The sequence below is a fragment of the Acartia tonsa genome, chromosome 2, assembly GCF_053477335.1.
Source record: "Acartia tonsa isolate MP-2025a chromosome 2, ASM5347733v1, whole genome shotgun sequence".
Classification (NCBI taxonomy): Eukaryota; Metazoa; Arthropoda; class Copepoda; order Calanoida; family Acartiidae; genus Acartia; species Acartia tonsa.
Genome location: NC_137261.1, coordinates 55,583,412 through 55,604,345, shown reverse-complemented (window position 1 = coordinate 55,604,345; position 20,934 = coordinate 55,583,412). Strand labels below are relative to the sequence as shown.

Below are 20,934 nucleotides of genomic sequence, written 5' to 3'. Positions count from 1 at the left end.
ATATGAAATAGAATAAAAATTAATCGCATTTCGCTTGATTCTTATTTTAGGCATAAAAATAGGCATATGAAAAATGTGGCTATTTTACTAAAAAAAATCTCAATTTCCATAAAATAAGAATCAATTATTAATCATAATTTTTAATAACCGCTTTTATTTTAATATCTGCGATAAAAATGAAGGAAAGGTTAATTTAAAATATGCATAGTTTATCTTAAATTAATTCTGTGATATTCATATAAATAATAATCAATATTTTAATAATATCATACATCGTGTTCATTATTATAAATGCTTATCTCATAGAAAATAGAGTTTATATTTAAACATGAACGAAAATATATGTACCTAGGAAATAATTGCTATAAAATACTTTCTCAAGGTTTAAAATTGTCCGAAGTCGCTAGGTACATATATTACTACGAATCTCTGCTCTCGGAATGAAGAAAAATCTTTACGCGTGGATTATTAGGAATCCTTGCCTCCGGAGTGAAAGAAAAAACTTTATTTGCTTACAAATTAAAACAAATATCTTGATTTTTTGCGATAATCTTTTTAAAATAATAATAAGAAATATTTTAAACATTATCATAATAATTATACATGTTGTGTTCTTTACTTTAATGCATTATCTCATACGAGAATCTGAGAAATAACATTTTTTTAAGCAAACGTGAACCATGAAAAAAATACCTCGAAAAATAATTCTTAAAAAATCTATTTTTCTCAATCTAAAAAAAATCTGCAATCTGCAAAATCATTTGGTAGTTAATACACACAAACTTTTGCTTTTCAAAATCATACTTAAAGAAACAAAATCTTTTAAAATCTGCTTTAAGAGTCTAAACAATTTTGTAGAATTTTTGTGCTTAAATATGAACAATAAAATTAGTTGAATAATGAATACTTATTCTTTGCAGAACCTTTTTAGGTTCCCTTCACAAGCTTAATATATAACTTGTAATATTTTTTCTTTAAAGATCATTTTCACATAAATAGTTTATGTTGTAGATTAGATATGTGTGGTTTGAAATTTTTCAATGACTTTCTGGCGGCAACACCCGCCATATTTCCACCCGCCATTTGCAGGCCTCTTACCCTGTGTCGGGCGGCAAGGTTGGCAGCAGCCAAGTCGATTCTTGATCCATGACAGCACCAGGGCAAGTAATAAAAGTGTGACTGTCATAAAATTTAGAATCATCTACCGGCTTTTGTCCGGCCGGAACCGAAACTCCCGTCGGCTCTTGTCCGGCCAGAACCGAATTTCTTATTGGCTCTTGCCCAGCTGGAACCAAAACTCTGATCGGCTCTTGTCCAGCCGGAACCGAAACTCCCGTCGGCTTTTGTCCGGCTGGAACCGAATCATTCAGCGGCTCAATACCCGCCGTAACAATATTCTCAACGGCTACAGTATCGTTACCAATATCATCAGGAATAACTGCAGCACAACTAACATCATTATCAATATTAGCCACGGCAACACCCGCCATAGCCATGTTGTCAACGGCTGCGGCACTAGCAGAACCAAAAAGTTCATCAGCAGCGTTACAAGCAGAACCAACAGGTTCAATAATAGCAGCTACAGCAGATCCAACCGGTTCATTATCAACAGCTACGGCAGTACCAACCAGCTCATTATCAACAGCTACGGTAGTACCAACCGGTTCATTATCAACAGCTACGGCAGCTTTAAACGCAGATTTCTGCTGACCAGCTCCATAGTCAGCACTTGTACAGATAAAACCACTACCAAAAATGGTTCGCCACAACATAGACTGGCCCACTTTCTGGTAGGTTGATGGAAACACGTCAGGATGTGTATTTCCAATGATGATATCTAAGCCTCCACTAATATATGTAAATCTTTCTGGCGGCATCTTAAATATTTCGGCGGCGGTTTCCGGATGGACCGAGCGCATCTCGTTGCCACCTCCGAGGTTAGGCATAACAGCTGCCTCAAATTCTCTCAAGTTACCATCCCTGTCCTTCAGATAGAACACCACATTGCGGCAGGATGATTCTCTACCGTCCGCAACAGAAATGTTTGTATATCTGCCGGTAGATTTCAGCTTCAACTTGTGGGACATCTTCTCAGATATAAGTGGTAGACTCGAACCCGAATCAAACATGACGGCGGCATGGCAGGCGCCGCCGCCAGGTGCTACAACTGGAACTATTTGCAGCAGGAAGGTACAGGTGCTAGGCGCAGAACTTGATTTGTAGACTGTATTCACACTAGCACTAGCCTCATGCAACATACGACTATGATAACCGTCGCAATTATTGGTGCCACAGACACCAAGCTTATCCGATTTATTACAATTGTCAGCAGTATGACCATCACACAAGCAGAGTTCACACAACTTATTCTGCTGGACAACTTTTTTTCGGTCAACAACATCCATCTTCTTAAATGTGGGACAACGGAAAATAGGATGTTTATCCTCGCAATTTTCAACAGGACATGCACTGTTCCACTTGGAAGCCTTGTCCTTTCCAGCCTTTCCATTCTCATTGTCACTGCGGCCAGACACTTGCGCGGCGGCAGCTCTATCACGATTTCTCTTGCCGGCGCCATTGTCATAGGACATATCACCGGCCAACATGGCACCCCTGGTCCTCTCCAGCAGTTCTACAATCTTCTGGATGTTTGGTTGGTTCATGCTACCTAGCTCCATCATAATTTTGTCTCTTAAATTTTCAGGGCACTTGTCTTTAAAAATATGAATAAGAGTTAGGTGATTGTAATCCTTAGCTGCAGAACCAACGATGGCTTCTACCTCCTGCATCATGCTCTTGAAGGTAGCAATTGCGCTAACCACGTCCACAGGTTTATCCACAGGTTTCATCTTGTTCAACTTAGTTAAAATCCTCATGAACCGGCGAGTGTTTGATAAAAACATCTGATCAAGAAACGCCCATTGTTCATTATGATCTCTAATCGCTGACACTTGCTTGCGTAGTTCCGGGTTGGTTATCACCTTCTCCATACACAACATCAGACTTAACCTCTGGTCAGCAAATCCATAACCAGAGCATAGATCCTTAAAGACCTGTTTAAAGTTTGGGTAATCCGTGTCAGTACCGTCGAACGACGGCAACAAACTGTTGTCCCAGCGCCCATACTGCGGGTTGGAACTCCGAATATCCACGGCAGACATACTTCTGGAGAGCATGGCAGGTGTCCCACTCTCATCCAGATTAGATGAACGACGTTCCATCTCTCTAAGCCTTCGGTACATATCACGTACTTCTTGGCGCAACTCCACGGAAATTTTAAGCACTCCCATGTCCATCTTCACCTTCTCAATGACGTCGAGGTTCCTGGCGACAGTGCTTGACCTCGCGTCGTCTGAATCATTGTCAAGCCAGTACAGAATTTTTGTACACTGCTCCAACGACGCATAAACTTTATCTGCAACAGTTTTCTGCTCACTAGCTTCATCCAAATCACGCTTGAACTCGCGCAGCTCACTAGTATCCACGGCAGGTTTTAGACTTTTTATTAGGTCAGATTGGTCCTTGACCTCACTAAAAATGTCACGAATTGATTTTAAATTCACATTTTCACATGAACTAAAACTTTGGCAGGCTTTTAGATTTTCATAAAACACTTTTATCTGTTCGTCAAACACCTCTAGCCTTTCATTGCCAATAGCAATAGCTCGCTCAATTTTCTGCTTTTTAGTGAGCACCATATTGATTCACTAGGTAATTATTTCACAGAAAAATTGTCAATGGTTCTTTGAAATTCGCTTGTGCAGCTCCTTCAAACTCCATTCATTTGAAATTGCTTGTGCAGCTCTTTCTTTTTTGCATCAATAATCTAGATGCTATTGATCTCTTGATGAATGCTAACGCCTATTCATCAGATATTTTGAAATTGTCTCAACCATGACACTTTGGTTGAGCTTGACTTCCGAATGAGCGGGAAGTTCACGAGATCAGTTGGCGAACATACAAACCCCCAATACCAGGAACCATCAAGTTTCAACAGCAGGTTTGAATATAGATTTATTGATGAAATTATTTCAAAAGACCTGAAATTACAAGATCAATTAATAAACAGAATAAAATATTATTCGTTATCTTAAAACTTTGAGCACTAAAAAAAATCTTTTTCTTTTCTTATGGTTAAAGAATCTTTGGAAACTTTGGCTTTTAAAGGAAAATTATTTGGTTTAATAAATCATTGTTAAATGCAACAATAAGGCACATAAAAATTACTAAAACATATATTAATCATAATTAAGTTTCATGCTTAGCTGGCTAAAGCCTTTTTTTAAAACTACATATAATCGTCCTATACACCATACTTCTTAATCAAATTAACAAATTCTACCTGAAGCTCTTATGGTTTCAAATCCCTGATATACTAGGGTAGTTCACACTCAATGAGACCAATGATAGGCCCAATTTTGTTCTCCGAAATCTTCACACACACATGTCTCATTCAAAAGTGAAAAAACGTGGGCGCATATAAACAATCCATGCTGCGTCACTTTATGAAGGGAAAGTCAAAAAAGACGACATTTGCGCTTAATTCTAGGATTAATGATAAGGAATTTATTTTGAGCTTGATAAACACAAAGCTTCCTCGAAAAGAGGTTAAGACAAACAATTTTAGAAATTACAAATGTAAATAAATGCCCAAGAGAGTGTAATAATTCAAAATTAGTAAAGCATTAAATTCAATAAGTAATGTTACAGAATTGCATGCAATTTCTATTCTAATATCCACTAAAAATGCTAGAATGTAACAAGATTAGTTACCATAAAAACTTATGACTTTTTAAATTGAGAAAAAGGAATACTGATTAAAACTATGAACTTTTTCTAACAAGCAAAAGTTAATACCTACTATGTATATTTTTTATTTCTAAAATATTATAATAGATATTTATCGCATCGTATTGTAGACAGCTTTTTACGGATATTAAAATGAAAAATTATATTTGTGATGAATTTTATGATTTTTATAATTTTGTAAATAAAAAATTGTGTCTAAAACGTTGCTATACAAGAATTTTCAGTATGGCTGAGAACCGGTTTCAATCCCACGGATATTAATCGGTTTAAAAGTCGTACTGAAAAAATGTTTACATAATTATAAGGGAGGCAGGGAACAAAGAACTGTAAATTACATAGGTAACAAAGTCATATAATTATTAGGATTGGCAATCCGTATCCGAATCTGGGATCCGCCCAATTTTGGAATCCGAATCCGGAATCCGTTTTTTGATAGCGGATTCGGATTTTGAATTGGTAGGCTAAAAATTAGTGTATTGAGTTTTTTCTTTTAACTTCCCCTTTTTGAAGGCAAAGATTATCATCATTATATATAAAATCTTACTTATGTTTAAATATCGCAAAGTAAAAGATTTAAAAAAAGTAAGATATAGAAACTAGGGTTGGCAATCCGAATCCGGAATCCGCCCAAATCCGCAAGGAATCCGCCACTTTTTTAGACGGATTCTTTTAAGAATCCGGAATCCAAATCCGGCCCAAAAATTCAACGGATTGCTTTCACTAACAGAAACACACTGAGAAACATTAATGAGAACATTAGGAGGTCCAAAGGACCAACAAATAACGAAAAATATATATTTTTTAAATTATTGGTGGAAAAGGCAAAAACTATATGCCTTTGTTTTAAAAAGGCATAAAAAGACATTTTTTAAAGATCTAAACATAATGAAGGGTGAGAAAGTTATAATGAACGGCAAATATCAAATGTTTGGTGTGATTTTTAATATTTAAATTTAATACTAAATTACTACTTTAAAATGTAAATACAATTAAAAATTTCATTAACATTTAAAATTGAAAAGTTTAAATAGAATAAAAGTTAATCTTAAAGAGCTGAGATAAAGAGAATTTAGGATATGTAAGAAAAAATAAAATATCTAAGGAACCCCAAGGCCAAAAGCCATCCAGTAAAGAACACCAAACGCCAGACTGAAATGGAAGGCAAGTGCAATTTTAGCCATCCAATTAATTTTCGGCCAGACGCCGGTCAATCTGGCAACAACAGCCTCCTCCAAGTCATCCCCGAAGGCCTTGAAGGAGAAGTGCTTCTCCACTCGTTCCTTGCCCTGCCTGCCCACTTTGTCCAAATGCTTCAGGTTCTCCAGCACCCCCTGCATGGCACGACTGAAGTCGTAGGAGTTGGAGTCCCTGAGCCAGCCAGTGTAGCCATCCGCAACAGTTTCTGTTGGGCCCCCACTGTTGACTGCTATGACTGGTGTCTCACAGTACATTGCCTCCAGAGGGACAATGCCGAAGTGCTCGTTGTGGGGAGTGTAGATCAGGGTCAGGGCGTTTCTGAGCAGCCATAGCTTTTCTTGGTCACTTGGTGACCTCAGAAATTCAACCTGGAAAAAATCAAATTAATAGTCATATAAACAATACAACAACAAGAAAAGAAAAAATCAAAAAATCTTTACTCTACAGTTAAGCTTTTTTATGAGTTTAGAAGTTTTAGTTGGTAATTTATTTGGGCGGGTGTCTCAGCCAATTCAAATCAAATATAGTGGATTTACTGACTCAACTTTAGAATAAGGCCCCCTAAATATAAAGTAGCTTTGCTACCAAAACTACCTGATCACTAATTCCCAACTTATGAACCAGAGTTTCTAGCTCATCAAAGTGTTGAACATTTTCCTGCACCCTGTTGTCCCATCCCCCCGCCATGACCAGGGTGACCTTGCTCCTGCTGGCCTCCTCCAGCTCGGAGTACGCCTTGATGGCCAGGGCAAGATTCTTCTTTCGTTCGTACCTTAACATTGGATAATGTGATCACATGGTCTATAAAATAATAAATATAGAAAGTCTCTATGATCTCAGGAGAGAGGAGACATTTAGCTATTTATTACACTAAACCCCAAATTTTTATAATAACGTTTTCTTATGCGTTGGCCTAACAACTTTGGGGACTTTTACTGAATTTTGATAGGTTGGTTTATGAAATTGAAAGTTTTAATCAATAATTTTAATCTACAGAAGCCGTAAGTTTGTGTATATCATCATACATCGCATATCAATTTTTCGGCTATTGTCTTATCCTGTAAGGTCTATAAATAAATATGGATAGTCTAGATTTTCTATCCCCAATTACTAATAGGAACAGTGAATTTACGAGTTTGGGCATTAGATATTTCAATCAGATCTACAATAAGGTCTTTTTAATTATCAAACAAATAAGTAGTTATGAATTTTATGAAATAAGTCTAATGATTTGAGGGCGAGGCTAAGTTTCTTTAACACCCCCCCCCCCCCCCCCCCTATTACCAGTGTTTCAGAGCCGAAGCAGCAACATTTTTGGTGGAGCCGGATCCGGAGCCGTATTTTTCGTTAAAAACGGCTCCGGATTAGCTAAAAATGATTTTTTTAAGTAATATTATAATTTCGCAACGGTCCATTTCCATAAAATAAACTGAAAAACTATTGTTACTTAACAAATAGACACACATCCTTCTACTTTTATATAGCTTTAATCAAATAAAAGCAAAATATTTTATATTATTTATTTTATTTTATCAAATTCAATAATGAAAAAAAAATTTATAGGTATATTAATTTTAAGGTAGGAGCTGGAGCCGCATCAAAATTATACGGCTCCGACACCCTGCCTATTACTATCAAGAATCTAGAGGCGCAGCTTTTATTTTAAATAAATCATTTTTGAAGTTTAAACAGTTTTAAACTGCTCCAAGGAAAATTGATGGCGCAATTTACACCCACCTGTTTATTGAGAGAAAGAATGTCTTTGGTTTAGCCTTGATAGCATCCGGTTTGACAGCTCGGGTTGTGTCAAAATAGTTGGTATTCAGTGATGGATATAATATTCGCGGATTCTGCTTAGTCAAACTTCGGAATGTTTTAAAGAAAACCTTAAAATGAAATAATACGGTGTTAATGTTATAGTATAGCACAGAACCCTCCTTTACTTTATTTTAAAATAAATTAACAAGGGGGAGGGGAAGAGTTAGTTTTTCGTTTGTACGGTTTGAGCCTCCACTAACCCCCACTCCAGGACTAGACATAAGAAAAAACTCCCCCCTCCCCTAATTTTCTATTTTATTTAAAAGGGAAAGTACTAAAATCAATCAGGTAAAGCATAAAAAGGCTTTCTTGGAACATTTAACGTATTTTTAATTATATCTTAGTACAAAAATGTGATTTTTTTTGGAGCAATGCAAATTATTTTCATTATAAATAATATCCCCGGCAACAAAAGATACTTATTTTAAATATTTTTACAAAAGAAGTTAAAAACTTAAAATATATTCCGCAAGAGTTGATCTATTGAAATACATTTGATTATTATGAATTCAATTCTTTTTAAAAACATTCAATAATCTTATTCAAATCCAATTCTTATTATGTTAAAGAAAGAGCCAGCAGCATTCCTTTTAATTTATTAATTAGTATATTGATTCTCGTTTTTAGTAGCGAAGCTACTATATAATTTATTTTGCATAACTGTCCTTTCATCAGTCAGTAAAGCTATGGGAAAAGTGTAATTTCCTCAGCTGCTATTTATGATAGATGATATTTTTTGCTAAAGATACCTCTTAGCAATAAACAGCTAGCATACAACTTACTTAGTCCGTCGGTATGTCGTTAATGCTACAAAAAAAATATTTATTTGAAAGGTTTCGTGATTTTCTAATATATCATCTCTTTTTCTTTCTTATGACCAATGAACATCTGATCTTTAATCAACTTTGTCAATTTGTCCATCTATTGTGTTTGTCATGTTTTTAACCTTGTTTAATATACAAAAGCGCAAAATAATACAAATAAAAAATTTCCACAGCTAAATTTTTTACATTATAATGTTTCTTTTGTAATGTCTGTATATTCGCACTTTTTTTATTGCAGAGTAAATGCAACGATTAAGAATTAAATAAAAAACAATCAAAAAGTATAAAAAGTAGTTATTATTATCTGACGAATGAATACCTAGTTATTTATTTCTTTTTAAAAATTTCTAAAAGGGGGAGGTCATTTTCTAGTAAATTCCGTAAAGGTGTGTGTGTTATAAGGCCTAAAAATAGTAGTAGAACGATAAGGTGCTCTATATATTTGTATTCCCTATTGAATAGAACAATAGGGAGCACCTTATCGTTCTACTACTATTTTTAGGCCTTATAACACACACACCTTTACACACTTTTACGGAATTTACTAGAAAATGACCTCCCCCTTTTTCATAGATTCCATAAAACATAGTACACTTCTATAAACATTCTTAAAGAAAGCGGTTGATGTTACTAAATGATGATCGTTAAGATTTTTATTCATATCTATAATACAAAGTAGAATGATGTCTGTCCGTCCGTCCGTCTGAATCTTAAGATCTCGGTAACCACTGAACTGATTGGATTCTACTCTTCAGGGTATATACCTACTGGTCCTGTGGTGGTTTTAGGTGGGACACCCCTAAAAACCAAAAATTCCCCCCCCCCCCCATTTTTTTTTTGTAGATGATTTCCCTGGTCCTTTTATTTTGCAGAAAATTTCCTTGGTCCTTGTTTTTTGCAGAAGATTTCCCTGGTCCTTTTTTATGCAGAAGATTTCCTTGGCCCTTTTTTTTTGCAGAAGATTTCCCTGGTCCTTTTACGAATTTCAACTTAATTTTTTTTTGATCACCTCTTGGGGCAAAGCCCCTAGAGGCTAGGGGCGAAGCCGCTAGTTACATATAAATTCATAAAGCTATAAATTTTAAACTGTCTAGGATGTCAGCTTTTTAAATATTTTTAATCTACAGAATATTTATTTCTCGCATCGTAAATGAATGGCTTTCCGCGGATATAGAATGTACAATTAGAAGATTAAAACTAGTTTTTTTTAGCCCCGAGGTGCCGAAGGCACCGGCTAAAAAGGCTGGTTTTAATCTTATGATTGTACATTTTTATATTTGTAGAAAGCTGGATATTATACGATGCTAGACATAGTTTTTTCGTATGGATGAGAACCGGTTCCTATCCACCGGATTCGAATGAATACGAGAAAACTTATTTTGTTCATCATTATTTGAAACAGGTTTTTACCAGGGGGGTTGTAAATCCTTTAGAGGATGAAAAAAGGGGAAGGTAGTTATTTCTGATATCCTATTTTGATCCCTCTCGACTTTTTATGATAGAACATGATGTTGATTTATCGTCCATTATCTTATCCCTTAAGATACGTGTTATCTATTGAGCAAATGATAGAATTGTACCTGTTTAGTAAAACCCGAATTAACAAATATGATATCAGCCAGACCTGTTGAGAATTCTTCCAACCAATCCAAAGGATATCTGTACAAACCCTAAAATTAAATAAAAGTAATAATAACAAGGATGACAACATCCATAAAAGCGAAGCACTGAAACGGTAGGACAAACGGACATTAACACTTGTATAGTGTTTCTTAATTATCATAATATAAATTTATAAGAGTCAAAGAAAAATTGTAAGTAAATTTGTTGTAAAACTGCTTGATACAGGATAATTTTTATGGACATACTTACATTTTTAGGACTTGATTATAGAGTTGCTTCGCCTTTTACATTATACTTTGTTGTTCCAGGAATCAATATACCAAAAATCAGATCAATCCGATGATTTGATCACATAAAAATTTGTTGTTAAAAAAGTAAAAAAATCAACATGTTTAAAATGGACGTACGGACATTTTGGTAATAATTATAGAGTTGCTATGCTTTCTAAATCGTACCTAACTACTAAAGGAATCACCATACAAAATTTGAAATCGATAGGACAATTCTAACATGCCTAAATTAACGGAAAAAGCTATCCGTTACGGACGTACGGACGGACCGACCCTAATTATAGAAAAGCTTCGCTTTTAAAAATAGAGGGTGCTTTCACACAAAGTACATGTTAAGCACTAATAACTTCTCATCCCTTAAAAATTGAAAAACGGGAGGGGAGAGGGGGGAGTTTTCTATCCCCTGCGGGGGGCCCGAACTCTATGAAACTATATCTGGGTGTCCTAACCCTGAAGGGCTATTCAGTATCAAATACAACCAAATAAACTAACAAAGGAAAAACCATATTTTCAACTTTTTTTTACAGTAAAATTAAAACAAAGATAAAGACGGTCCCAAATTATTGATAAGCTATGCCACTAACAACATTTATGAATATTAATTTGTAGAAGTGTTTTTGTCTTTAGCTACTGACAATTAGTTTTTCAAAAATAGGTATAATCAGATTCTATTGGAAAATCATAAATTAAGATAGGATAAAGTATTCTAGTTTTAATTGAAATAAAAATATGATCTATTAGTGCAAAAATGTTATATCAAAAGTTATGGGCCTATATAAATGGCACACTTATCTTTCATTAAGTTTTCTTATTAGTAGCAAAGCTACTCTACAATTAATTTTTTTTTCTATCCGTCTGTCCAACTATGCTTGATTTAATGAGCTTTTCTGCATTTGGATATTGCCATCCTTGTTCCAATTTAATTACCTTTAACCCAGAACGTCCTTGACTGAGTAGCAGATCAGGAAAATGGCAGTAGAACAATGTGGGGTAGTTAAACATACACAATAATAACAGTGGGGTTGATACCTACAAAATATAAATATTAGAACAATGTGGGGTAGTTAAACATACACAATAATAACAGTGGGGTTGATACCTACAAAATATAAATATTAGAACTATGAAGGGTAGTTAACCATACATAATAATAACAGTGGAGTTGATACCTACAAAATATAAATATTAGAACAATGTGGGGTAGTTAAACATACACAATAATAACAGTGGGGTTGATACCTACAAAATATAAATATTAGAACTATGAAGGGTAGTTAACCATACATAATAATAACAGTGGAGTTGATACCTACAAAATATAAATATTAGAACAATGTGGGGTAGTTAAACATACACAATAATAACAGTGGGGTTGATACCTACAAAATATAAATATTAGAACTATGAAGGGTAGTTAACCATACATAATAATAACAGTGGAGTTGATACCTACAAAATATAAATATTAGAACAATGTGGGGTAGTTAAACATACACAATAATAACAGTGGGGTTGATACCTACAAAATATAAATATTAGAACTATGAAGGGTAGTTAACCATACATAATAATAACAGTGGAGTTGATACCTACAAAATATAAATATTAGAACAATGTGGGGTAGTTAAACATACACAATAATAACAGTGGGGTTGATACCTACAAAATATAAATATTAGAACTATGAAGGGTAGTTAACCATACATAATAATAACAGTGGAGTTGATACCTACAAAATATAAATATTAGAACAATGTGGGGTAGTTAAACATACACAATAATAACAGTGGGGTTGATACCTACAAAATATAAATATTAGAACTATGAAGGGTAGTTAACCATACATAATAATAACAGTGGAGTTGATACCTACAAAATATAAATATTAGAACAATGTGGGGTAGTTAAACATACACAATAATAACAGTGGGGTTGATACCTACAAAATATAAATATTAGAACTATGAAGGGTAGTTAACCATACATAATAATAACAGTGGAGTTGATACCTACAAAATATAAATATTAGAACAATGTGGGGTAGTTAAACATACACAATAATAACAGTGGGGTTGATACCTACAAAATATAAATATTAGAACTATGAAGGGTAGTTAACCATACATAATAATAACAGTGGAGTTGATACCTACAAAATATAAATATTAGAACAATGTGGGGTAGTTAAACATACACAATAATAACAGTGGGGTTGATACCTACAAAATATAAATATTAGAACTATGAAGGGTAGTTAACCATACATAATAATAACAGTGGAGTTGATACCTACAAAATATAAATATTAGAACAATGTGGGGTAGTTAAACATACACAATAATAACAGTGGGGTTGATACCTACAAAATATAAATATTAGAACTATGAAGGGTAGTTAACCATACATAATAATAACAGTGGAGTTGATACCTACAAAATATAAATATTAGAACAATGTGGGGTAGTTAAACATACACAATAATAACAGTGGGGTTGATACCTACAAAATATAAATATTAGAACTATGAAGGGTAGTTAACCATACATAATAATAACAGTGGAGTTGATACCTACAAAATATAAATATTAGAACAATGTGGGGTAGTTAAACATACACAATAATAACAGTGGGGTTGATACCTACAAAATATAAATATTAGAACTATGTGGGGTAGTTAAACATACACAATAATAACAGTGGGGTCTAAACTGACCGAGCTAAATTTGCTTGATTCACTTCACTAAGAGATTTTTCATATAAAAATGTCTTCCCCGGCGGCTGCCGGAAAAAATGTTGAGCTTTGAGATTTGGAGAAACAGTTGAGGCGGAATATATAACCCTCCTGTATATGTATAACCAGGATAATTATAATTAAGATAATATTTGTGAAAGAGATATGTCTAAATTATAATTAATTTAAATTTGTATACCTAACCTAACACGACTAACACATATAACATAACCACAGGATATATGTATTCCTGACTAACAACCTTAACCCTAATATTACAGAGCATTGCATTTGTAGCAATAAAAAGATTGTCCGGTTCAATAAATATATAAAAAAAAATAAGTTTTAAAAAAAGTTGAAGAAAAAAAAAAGTTGAAAAAAACAAACAAAAAAAGGCACACAAAAAAAAAGAAAAAAAAAAAAAAAGATGCCAAAAAATAGTACCAAAAAGTAAACAAATAAAAGATTACCTAACCAAAAAAAAAAAAAGAACGGACACCCAAACTCTGTAATATTTTGTAATTTAAATTGTGATTATTTTTATATATTCTCTCTTACACACTCGCGAGGGTGCCCCGTACCTATCACATCTCGGTAGGGTAGGGGAGAGAGGTGAATATATTGTATGTTTATGTTGGGATTGTTCTGCTAGTGGATCAAGGAAATATTAGCTGTGTCAAATTTTATACAAACAATAAGATGCCGCCGAAAAAGAAGGAAACTGTATGTTTGCAGTGTAAGGAAAAAGTTACTGAGAAACAATACTCTGTGCAATGCTCCATTTGTGACAGATGGATACATAAAGACTGCGGCCTTGATGACGATGAATTCAAGTTGATTGAAAAAATATCCAGCAAGACAGGCAGCCATTTCTGGTCCTGTGAAGGTTGCTCATTGGGACTCTCTAAACTTCACAAAATTGTTGCTGAAAATGGGCGTGAAATTGCAACATTGAAAACTAATGTTACTGATCTTCAAACAGAAAATACAAAACAAAACACTGATATCCAATCTAACAAGGACAATATCGCGTTAGTTAAAGCTGATGTTGAAAAGATGAAAGAAAGTTCATCTGCCGTTCAAAGCCAGACTGTTTTTGACGAACTTGAACAAAGAGAAGCCAAGAAACTTAACCTTGTAATTTTTTCCCTAGATGAACAAGATTCTGAACTACGGCCGCTAGAAAGAAAACAATTGGACACAGAAACAGTTACTAAAATCTTTCAGGATCTAGGATGCCAGATAGATGCTGAGAAGGACATCAAGTTCATAAGTAGAGTAGGTGAATATGTCTCAAATAAATCTCGCCCACTGACTGTTGGATTTAAAGCTGAGGATAAGAAAGACAAGATCCTAAAATCTGCCTGGAAGCTTGCTAAAAGCAGATACAAACATATTTCAATATCTCCAGATCTTACAAAAATGCAAGTTGAGAAAGAAAAAGAGCTTATTGGCAAGGCCAAGGACCTGAACTCAAAACTGACACCTGAAGAAGCAAAAAACTTTCTCTGGAAACTGGTAGGGAAAAAAGGCCAACGACAGATAAAAAAAATCTGGAAAAAAACAGAAAACAACCTGAACCAAAACAGACAAAGAATAGGAAGTGTGAGAAGGAGCAGGGAGGAGATGGAGGCGGACGACCTGCAGGACAACAACCTGGCAGAGGAATCCAGGATTCCAAACAAAAGACGTTGTTAAATGTTTTATATTTAAATGCTAGAAGCATTACAAGTAAATTGAATGACCTTACTTTACTTGCAAGTGAAAAAAAACCTGAACTAATTTTAATATGTGAATCGTGGTGCAATGATAACATTTCAAATTCAATTTTAACAATACCTGACTACTACTTAGAACCTAGTTTAAGACTTGACCGTTGTGACACACAATATGGTATTGGTGGAGGCTTATTGGTTTATGTGAAAAATGGATTTTCAGTTTTACCTATCGACAAAACTTCAGATTTTAATCAATACTGTAGCTTCAAGATTTTAAATAGTGACAACTCCACCAGTATTTTAGTTACTCTATTATATAGATCGCCAAATAGTGCTGTACAAAACAATGAACTTTTATGTGATATGATTGATAATTTACCTGTGAATGAACCACACATCATAGTTGGAGACTTTAATATGCCAGAAATTGACTGGCTAAGCTACAGCAGTCCAAGCAAATATCAACGTTTTCTTGATATTCTTGCTGATAAATCTTTGGACCAGATGGTGGACTTTCCTACCCATATTAGAGGTAATATGCTAGATTTGGTATTAACAAATTGTCCTGACCGTGTTGTTAATATTGAAAATGTTGGAAACTTGGCTAATAGTGATCACTGTATATTAAGTATTGATATACTGTGTGATGTAAACTTTGACAACAGTAATGATTTTATTTATGACTGGAGTAATATGAACTATAATGCATTTAAAGAGTATGTGATAAGCTGTGATCTTGAAAACACTATTAATGGCATGAATGTTGAAGAAAGTTGGAATGTGATTAAAAATACTTTAAACCTTGCAATAACAAATTTTGTTCCTACTAAAAAACGCTGTGAAAATAATAAACCTATCTGGATGAATAGGACTATAGTGAAACTTTGTCGTCAAAAAAGGAGGAGATTTGCCATTCTCTGTAAAAATAGAACTGATGAAAATCTTAGAATCTATAAAAAAGTGGAAAAACAATGTAAACGTGCAGTGAGAAATAGCAAGAGAAAATTTGAAAAAAAACTTGCTAAGGACACAAACCCTAAACCTTTTAATGCTTATCTACGTTCTAAAACAAAAGTTAGAAATAAAGTTGGCCCACTTGTTAAGAATGGAAGAATTGTTACAGACAGTAAAGAAATGGCGCAGATTTTTAATGACTATTTTGCCACAGTGTTTGTAAGTGATAATGATAATATACCTGAAACATTAACAAATGTTGATGGTCCATCTTTAGAAAACATTACAGTGACTAAAAAAGATGTGATTGAGAAGATTGATGCTTTAAAAAAGACTAATTCATGCGGCCCTGATGGTATTACAAGTCATATACTGAAATCTTTTAAAACTGAATTAGCTGGAACATTAGCTAAATTGTTCAACAAATCTCTTGCCTCTGGAGAAGTGCCAACCGACTGGAATCGTGGCAATGTTACCCCTTTATTTAAAAAAGGTAGTAAAGGTAAACCAGAAAACCACAGACCAATTATGTTAACTAGTATACCATGTAAAATGCTAGAATCGCTGATTAAAGACAAACTTGTTGAACATTTAGACAGCAACAACCTCATTAAATCATCACAGCATGGCTTCTCTAAAGGTAAATCTTGTACCACAAATTTATTAGCATTTCTTGAGGTTGTAATGAAAAACATTGAAGCAAATATTCCTATGGATATTGTCTATCTAGATTTCTCTAAAGCTTTCGACAAAGTTTCTATCAATAAGCTTATATTAAAGTTAGAAGCTATGAACATCAAGGGCAACCTGTTGGCCTGGATAAAAAGCTGGTTAAGAGGCAGAAAACAGCGTGTAGTATTGAATGGTCAGGAATCTACCTGGATAGATGTCATCTCTGGAGTCCCACAGGGTTCAGTTTTGGGCCCGTTATTGTTCCTCATTTATATAAATGATCTGGATGTTGCTGCGCCACTAGTTCAGGTCCTGAGCAAATTTGCTGATGATACAAAACTTGGACATCCTGTTTCTAATACAGCAGATAAAATAGTTCTTCAGCAACAATTAGATTCTGTTTTTAAATGGTCACAGGACTGGAGTATGCAATTTAATGTTGATAAATGCAAAGTCATGCATGTTGGAGCAAGAAACCATAACTTTGATTACTTTATGGATGGAAAAGCATTGAAAAAAGTTGAATTTGAGAAAGATGTTGGTGTCAGAATTAATAAAAACCTCAAACCTAGCCTGCAATGTAAAGAGTCCTCCAGAATTGCTTTAGCTATGCTTAATCAGCTTACTCGTGCGTTCCACTATAGAGACAGATTTACCTTTCTGAACCTGTACAAAAGATATGTTAGAGTACACCTTGAATTTGCTTCACCAGCTTGGAATCCTTGGCAAAGTGGAGATATTGAAGTTCTTGAAAAAGTGCAAAGGAAGGCTGTTTCTATGATATCTGGCCTAAAAGGAGAAACCTACGAAGCTAAGTTGAAAGAAATAAATCTGATGTCACTAGAAACTAGAAGGACAAGAGCAGACCTGATCCAAACATTTAAAATACTAAATGGATTAGATTCAGTTAATGCTGACACTTGGTTTACAAGAGTTGAGCAGGGAAGGCCAGCTACAAGAAACACTAATAGTGAAAATTCATTACAGATTGATTTCAAACGTACAGAAATTACCAAAAACTTTTTTAGTACCAGAGCAGCAAAGTCTTGGAATTCACTTCCAAATAATGTGAAAACTGCAGTGAATTTGAACATTTTTAAGAAAAGACTAGATATTTATTTGAACAGATGATTCTGTAAACCTCTGACAATGGTCCTACCTGGACTCTACAGAGTACTACAACAATAAAACAATAAATACCTACAAAATATAAATATTAGAACTATGTGGGGTAGTTAAACATACACAATAATAACAGTGGGGTTGATACCTACAAAATATAAATATTAGAACTATGTGGGATAGTTAAACATACACAATAATAACAGTGGGGTTGATACCTACAAAATATAAATATTAGAACTATGTGGGGTAGTTAAACATACACAATAATAACAGTGGGGTTGATACCTACAAAATATAAATATTAGAACTATGTGGGGTAGTTAAACATACACAATAATAACAGTGGGGTTGATACCTACAAAATATAAATATTAGAACTATGAAGGATAGTTAAACATACACAATAATAACAGTGGGGTTGATACCTACAAAATATAAATATTAGAACTATGAAGGATAGTTAAACAATAACATACACAATAATAACAGTGGGGTTGATACCTACAAAATATAAATATTAGAACTATGTGGGATAGTTAAACATACACAATAATAACAGTGGGGTTGATACCTACAAAATATAAATATTAGAACAATGTGGGGTAGTTAAACATACACAATAATAACAGTGTGGTTGATACCTATAAAATATAAATATTAGAACTATGTGGGGTAGTTAAACATACACAATAATAACAGTGGGGTTGATACCTACAAAATATAAATATCAGAACAATGTGGGGTAGTTAAACATACACAATAATAACAGTGGGGTTGATACCTACAAAATATAAATATTAGAACTATGTGGGATAGTTAAACATACACAATAATAACAGTGGAGTTGATACCTACAAAATATAAATATCAGAACAATGTGGGGTAGTTAAACATACACAATAATAACAGTGGGGTTGATACCTATAAAATATAAATATTAGAACAATGTGGGGTAGTTAAACATACACAATAATAACAGTGGGGTTGATACCTACAAAATATAAATATCAGAACAATGTGGGGTAGATACCTATAAAATATAAATATTAGAACAATGTGGGGTAGTTAAACATACACAATAATAACAGTGGGGTTGATACCTACAAAATATAAATATTAGAACTATGTGGGATAGTTAAACATACACAATAATAACAGTGGGGTTGATACCTATAAAATATAAATATTAGAACAATGTGGGGTAGTTAAACATACACAATAATAACAGTGGGGTTGATACCTACAAAATATAAATATCAGAACAATGTGGGGTAGTTAAACATACACAATAATAACAGTGGGGTTGATACCTACAAAATATGAATATTAGAACATCGTTCCCTCTGATATATCTTAGATCTTTTATTTTAATAACCGCGGAAAGCTGTCTATAATACAATGAGAAAATAACTTATATCCTACCTGATCTAAGAATACAATATCACAGTTGAAGTACAGCATCATTTTAATAATAATATAATGTAATTTTTTTTTCATTTTAATATCCGCGGAAAGCTGTCTATAATACGATGGGATAAATAACTCACATCCTACCTGATCTAAAAATACAATATCACAGTTGAAGTACAGCATCATTTTAATAGTAATGTAATGTAATTTTCCATTTTAATATCCGTAGAAAGCTGTCTACAATACGATGCGATAACTAACTATTATTTTACCTGATCTAAGAATACAATATCACAGTTGAAGTACAGCATCATTTTAATAGTATAGTAATGTAATTTTCCATTTTAATATCCGCGGAAAGCTGTCTATAATACGATGCGAAAAATAACTATAATTCTACCTGATCTAAGAATACAATATCACAGTTGAAGTACAGCATCATTTTAATAGTTATGTACAGCATTCGTATGGATGCACACAGAGCTTGGCATCGACCAAATATGGACCTAAAAAAGTATAACATAATGAGGTATGTGTGATGGTTTCCCCTTAAGGTGTCTAGTGAGTCGAGCAAAGCATGCCCCCCCCCCTTCCATCCTTGTTTCTAAATGATATAAAAATAACTGGGAGGAGGATTTTTGTTAAATTTTGGGTTAGGTTATATTAAGTATAGAGTAGACCTGCAGGGTTCGCAGGTATAGGCCCTGAAGGCTTAGAATCACCGCAGTGGTCCGGCACAAAGAACCCTAATTTTATTCAATTGTTTTTAGTGTACTAGCGGATGCGCCTCTGGCAAATAATATAGGGAGTAAATAGCCTAAAACCATCCAGAGACCTATATGATGCTTTCCTAAAAGGAGCTCTCAATTTGTTCATGAATTGCTGAGATCTTAATGTACTAACAAACAATTTTTTTATAAAATAGGACTAGTTGCCTCGCCCCATATCCTCTAGGGAAGAGCGTGGAAGGGCAGGAAAGAAGCCTAAAACCACCCCTGGATGTTTATAAAGCTTCTCTACAAAGTCAGATCGGCATTTTCCGAGATCTTAGGCAGACTAATAGTATATAATCAAATACCTGGGTAGCCAGTCTCCGGCAGAAATAACATTAATTTGACCATCCCTGGTCTCCTCAAATGCATGTCTTGGGTCGTGATGAGCTGTTAAAATAGTCACCTAAAAATTTACATTAAACAGAAAATGAAATGAAATTATAGAACACATCAAAGTAGAGAAGCACAAAATTCATAGACGGACAGAATCACCCAGCTCCCCCCCCCCCCCCTTGTCATCCTTAATTTCAATTTAATTTAAAATAAGAAGAGCGGGTTACGTGTGCTCACTAAAACGATTTGATTGAAACCAACGACTAATCTGAAGTCGTGATACTGTATAATATACTAGGGCACTTAAAGAAATTTTAAAAGAAAAGTTAAATTTTGTTTTGAGGGATAATTTTTTTAGGGCTTATTTTTCTTTGCAGGATGGAGATACTCTCCCCCAAAACAGTTTAAACCCTTCCCTGTAAAGGAGAACCGTATAGGTTCAGCGGATAACGAGATCCTTAGCTACAGAGAGAAAAAAGCTTACTACAGTACTTTATATAATAGGATAGTTTACCTGAAACCCTCGTTTCTGGAGTGCCAATGCCGCGTCCACCACAAGTCTCTCTGCCCCTCCTATACCCAGGTCGGGGTGCAAAAATATTATTTTTGCCATTTCTCTTGCAATTTTATAGAAGGAAAGCAGTCAGGATTTATGCC

The 20,934-nt window shown here is 34.2% G+C and overlaps 2 protein-coding genes across 3 annotated transcripts in view; one reads left to right on the top strand and one right to left on the bottom strand.

Annotated features, from left to right (window-relative positions):
• Positions 1-4,001: 4,001 nt before the first annotated feature.
• Alg2 (alpha-1,3/1,6-mannosyltransferase Alg2) lies at positions 4,002-20,929 on the bottom strand. Of its 2 annotated transcripts, XM_080151417.1 has the most exons (9): positions 20,792-20,929; positions 20,250-20,347; positions 19,572-19,677; positions 11,489-11,590; positions 10,229-10,318; positions 7,744-7,892; positions 6,601-6,778; positions 5,535-6,374; positions 4,002-5,194 (listed from the first exon to the last, which is right to left on the bottom strand). In XM_080151417.1, exons 1-8 carry the CDS (start codon positions 20,888-20,890, stop codon positions 5,907-5,909), a joined length of 1,290 nt encoding a protein of 429 aa, XP_080007543.1. In that variant the 5' UTR covers positions 20,891-20,929; the 3' UTR covers positions 4,002-5,194; positions 5,535-5,906. The 2 variants fall into 2 exon arrangements, with proteins under 2 accessions (XP_080007543.1, XP_080007544.1); XM_080151418.1 differs by lacking the exons at positions 19,572-19,677; positions 20,250-20,347; positions 20,792-20,929 and adding an exon at positions 19,184-19,281.
• Positions 13,272-20,934, top strand: part of LysRS (Lysyl-tRNA synthetase) — a 59,953-nt gene continuing 52,290 nt past the window's right edge. Inside the window, exon 1 of the mRNA XM_080151409.1 lies at positions 13,272-13,309. The gene's annotated coding sequence lies outside the window, so the exon portion shown is untranslated. The remainder of the gene's footprint in view (positions 13,310-20,934) is intronic.

Bases quoted from the DNA above. Each gene is read 5' to 3' on its own strand.
- Alg2 (XM_080151417.1), bottom strand. From the start codon at position 20,890: ATGGCAAAAATAATATTTTTGCACCCCGACCTGGGTATAGGAGGGGCA. The intron at 19,678-20,249 runs GTATTTGATTAT...ATACTTTTTTAG, and splicing joins GCCGGAGACTGGCTACCCAG to GTCCATATTTGGTCGATGCC. The intron at 6,375-6,600 runs GTAGTTTTGGTA...GATTTTTTCCAG, and splicing joins AGTTGGGAATTAGTGATCAG to GTTGAATTTCTGAGGTCACC.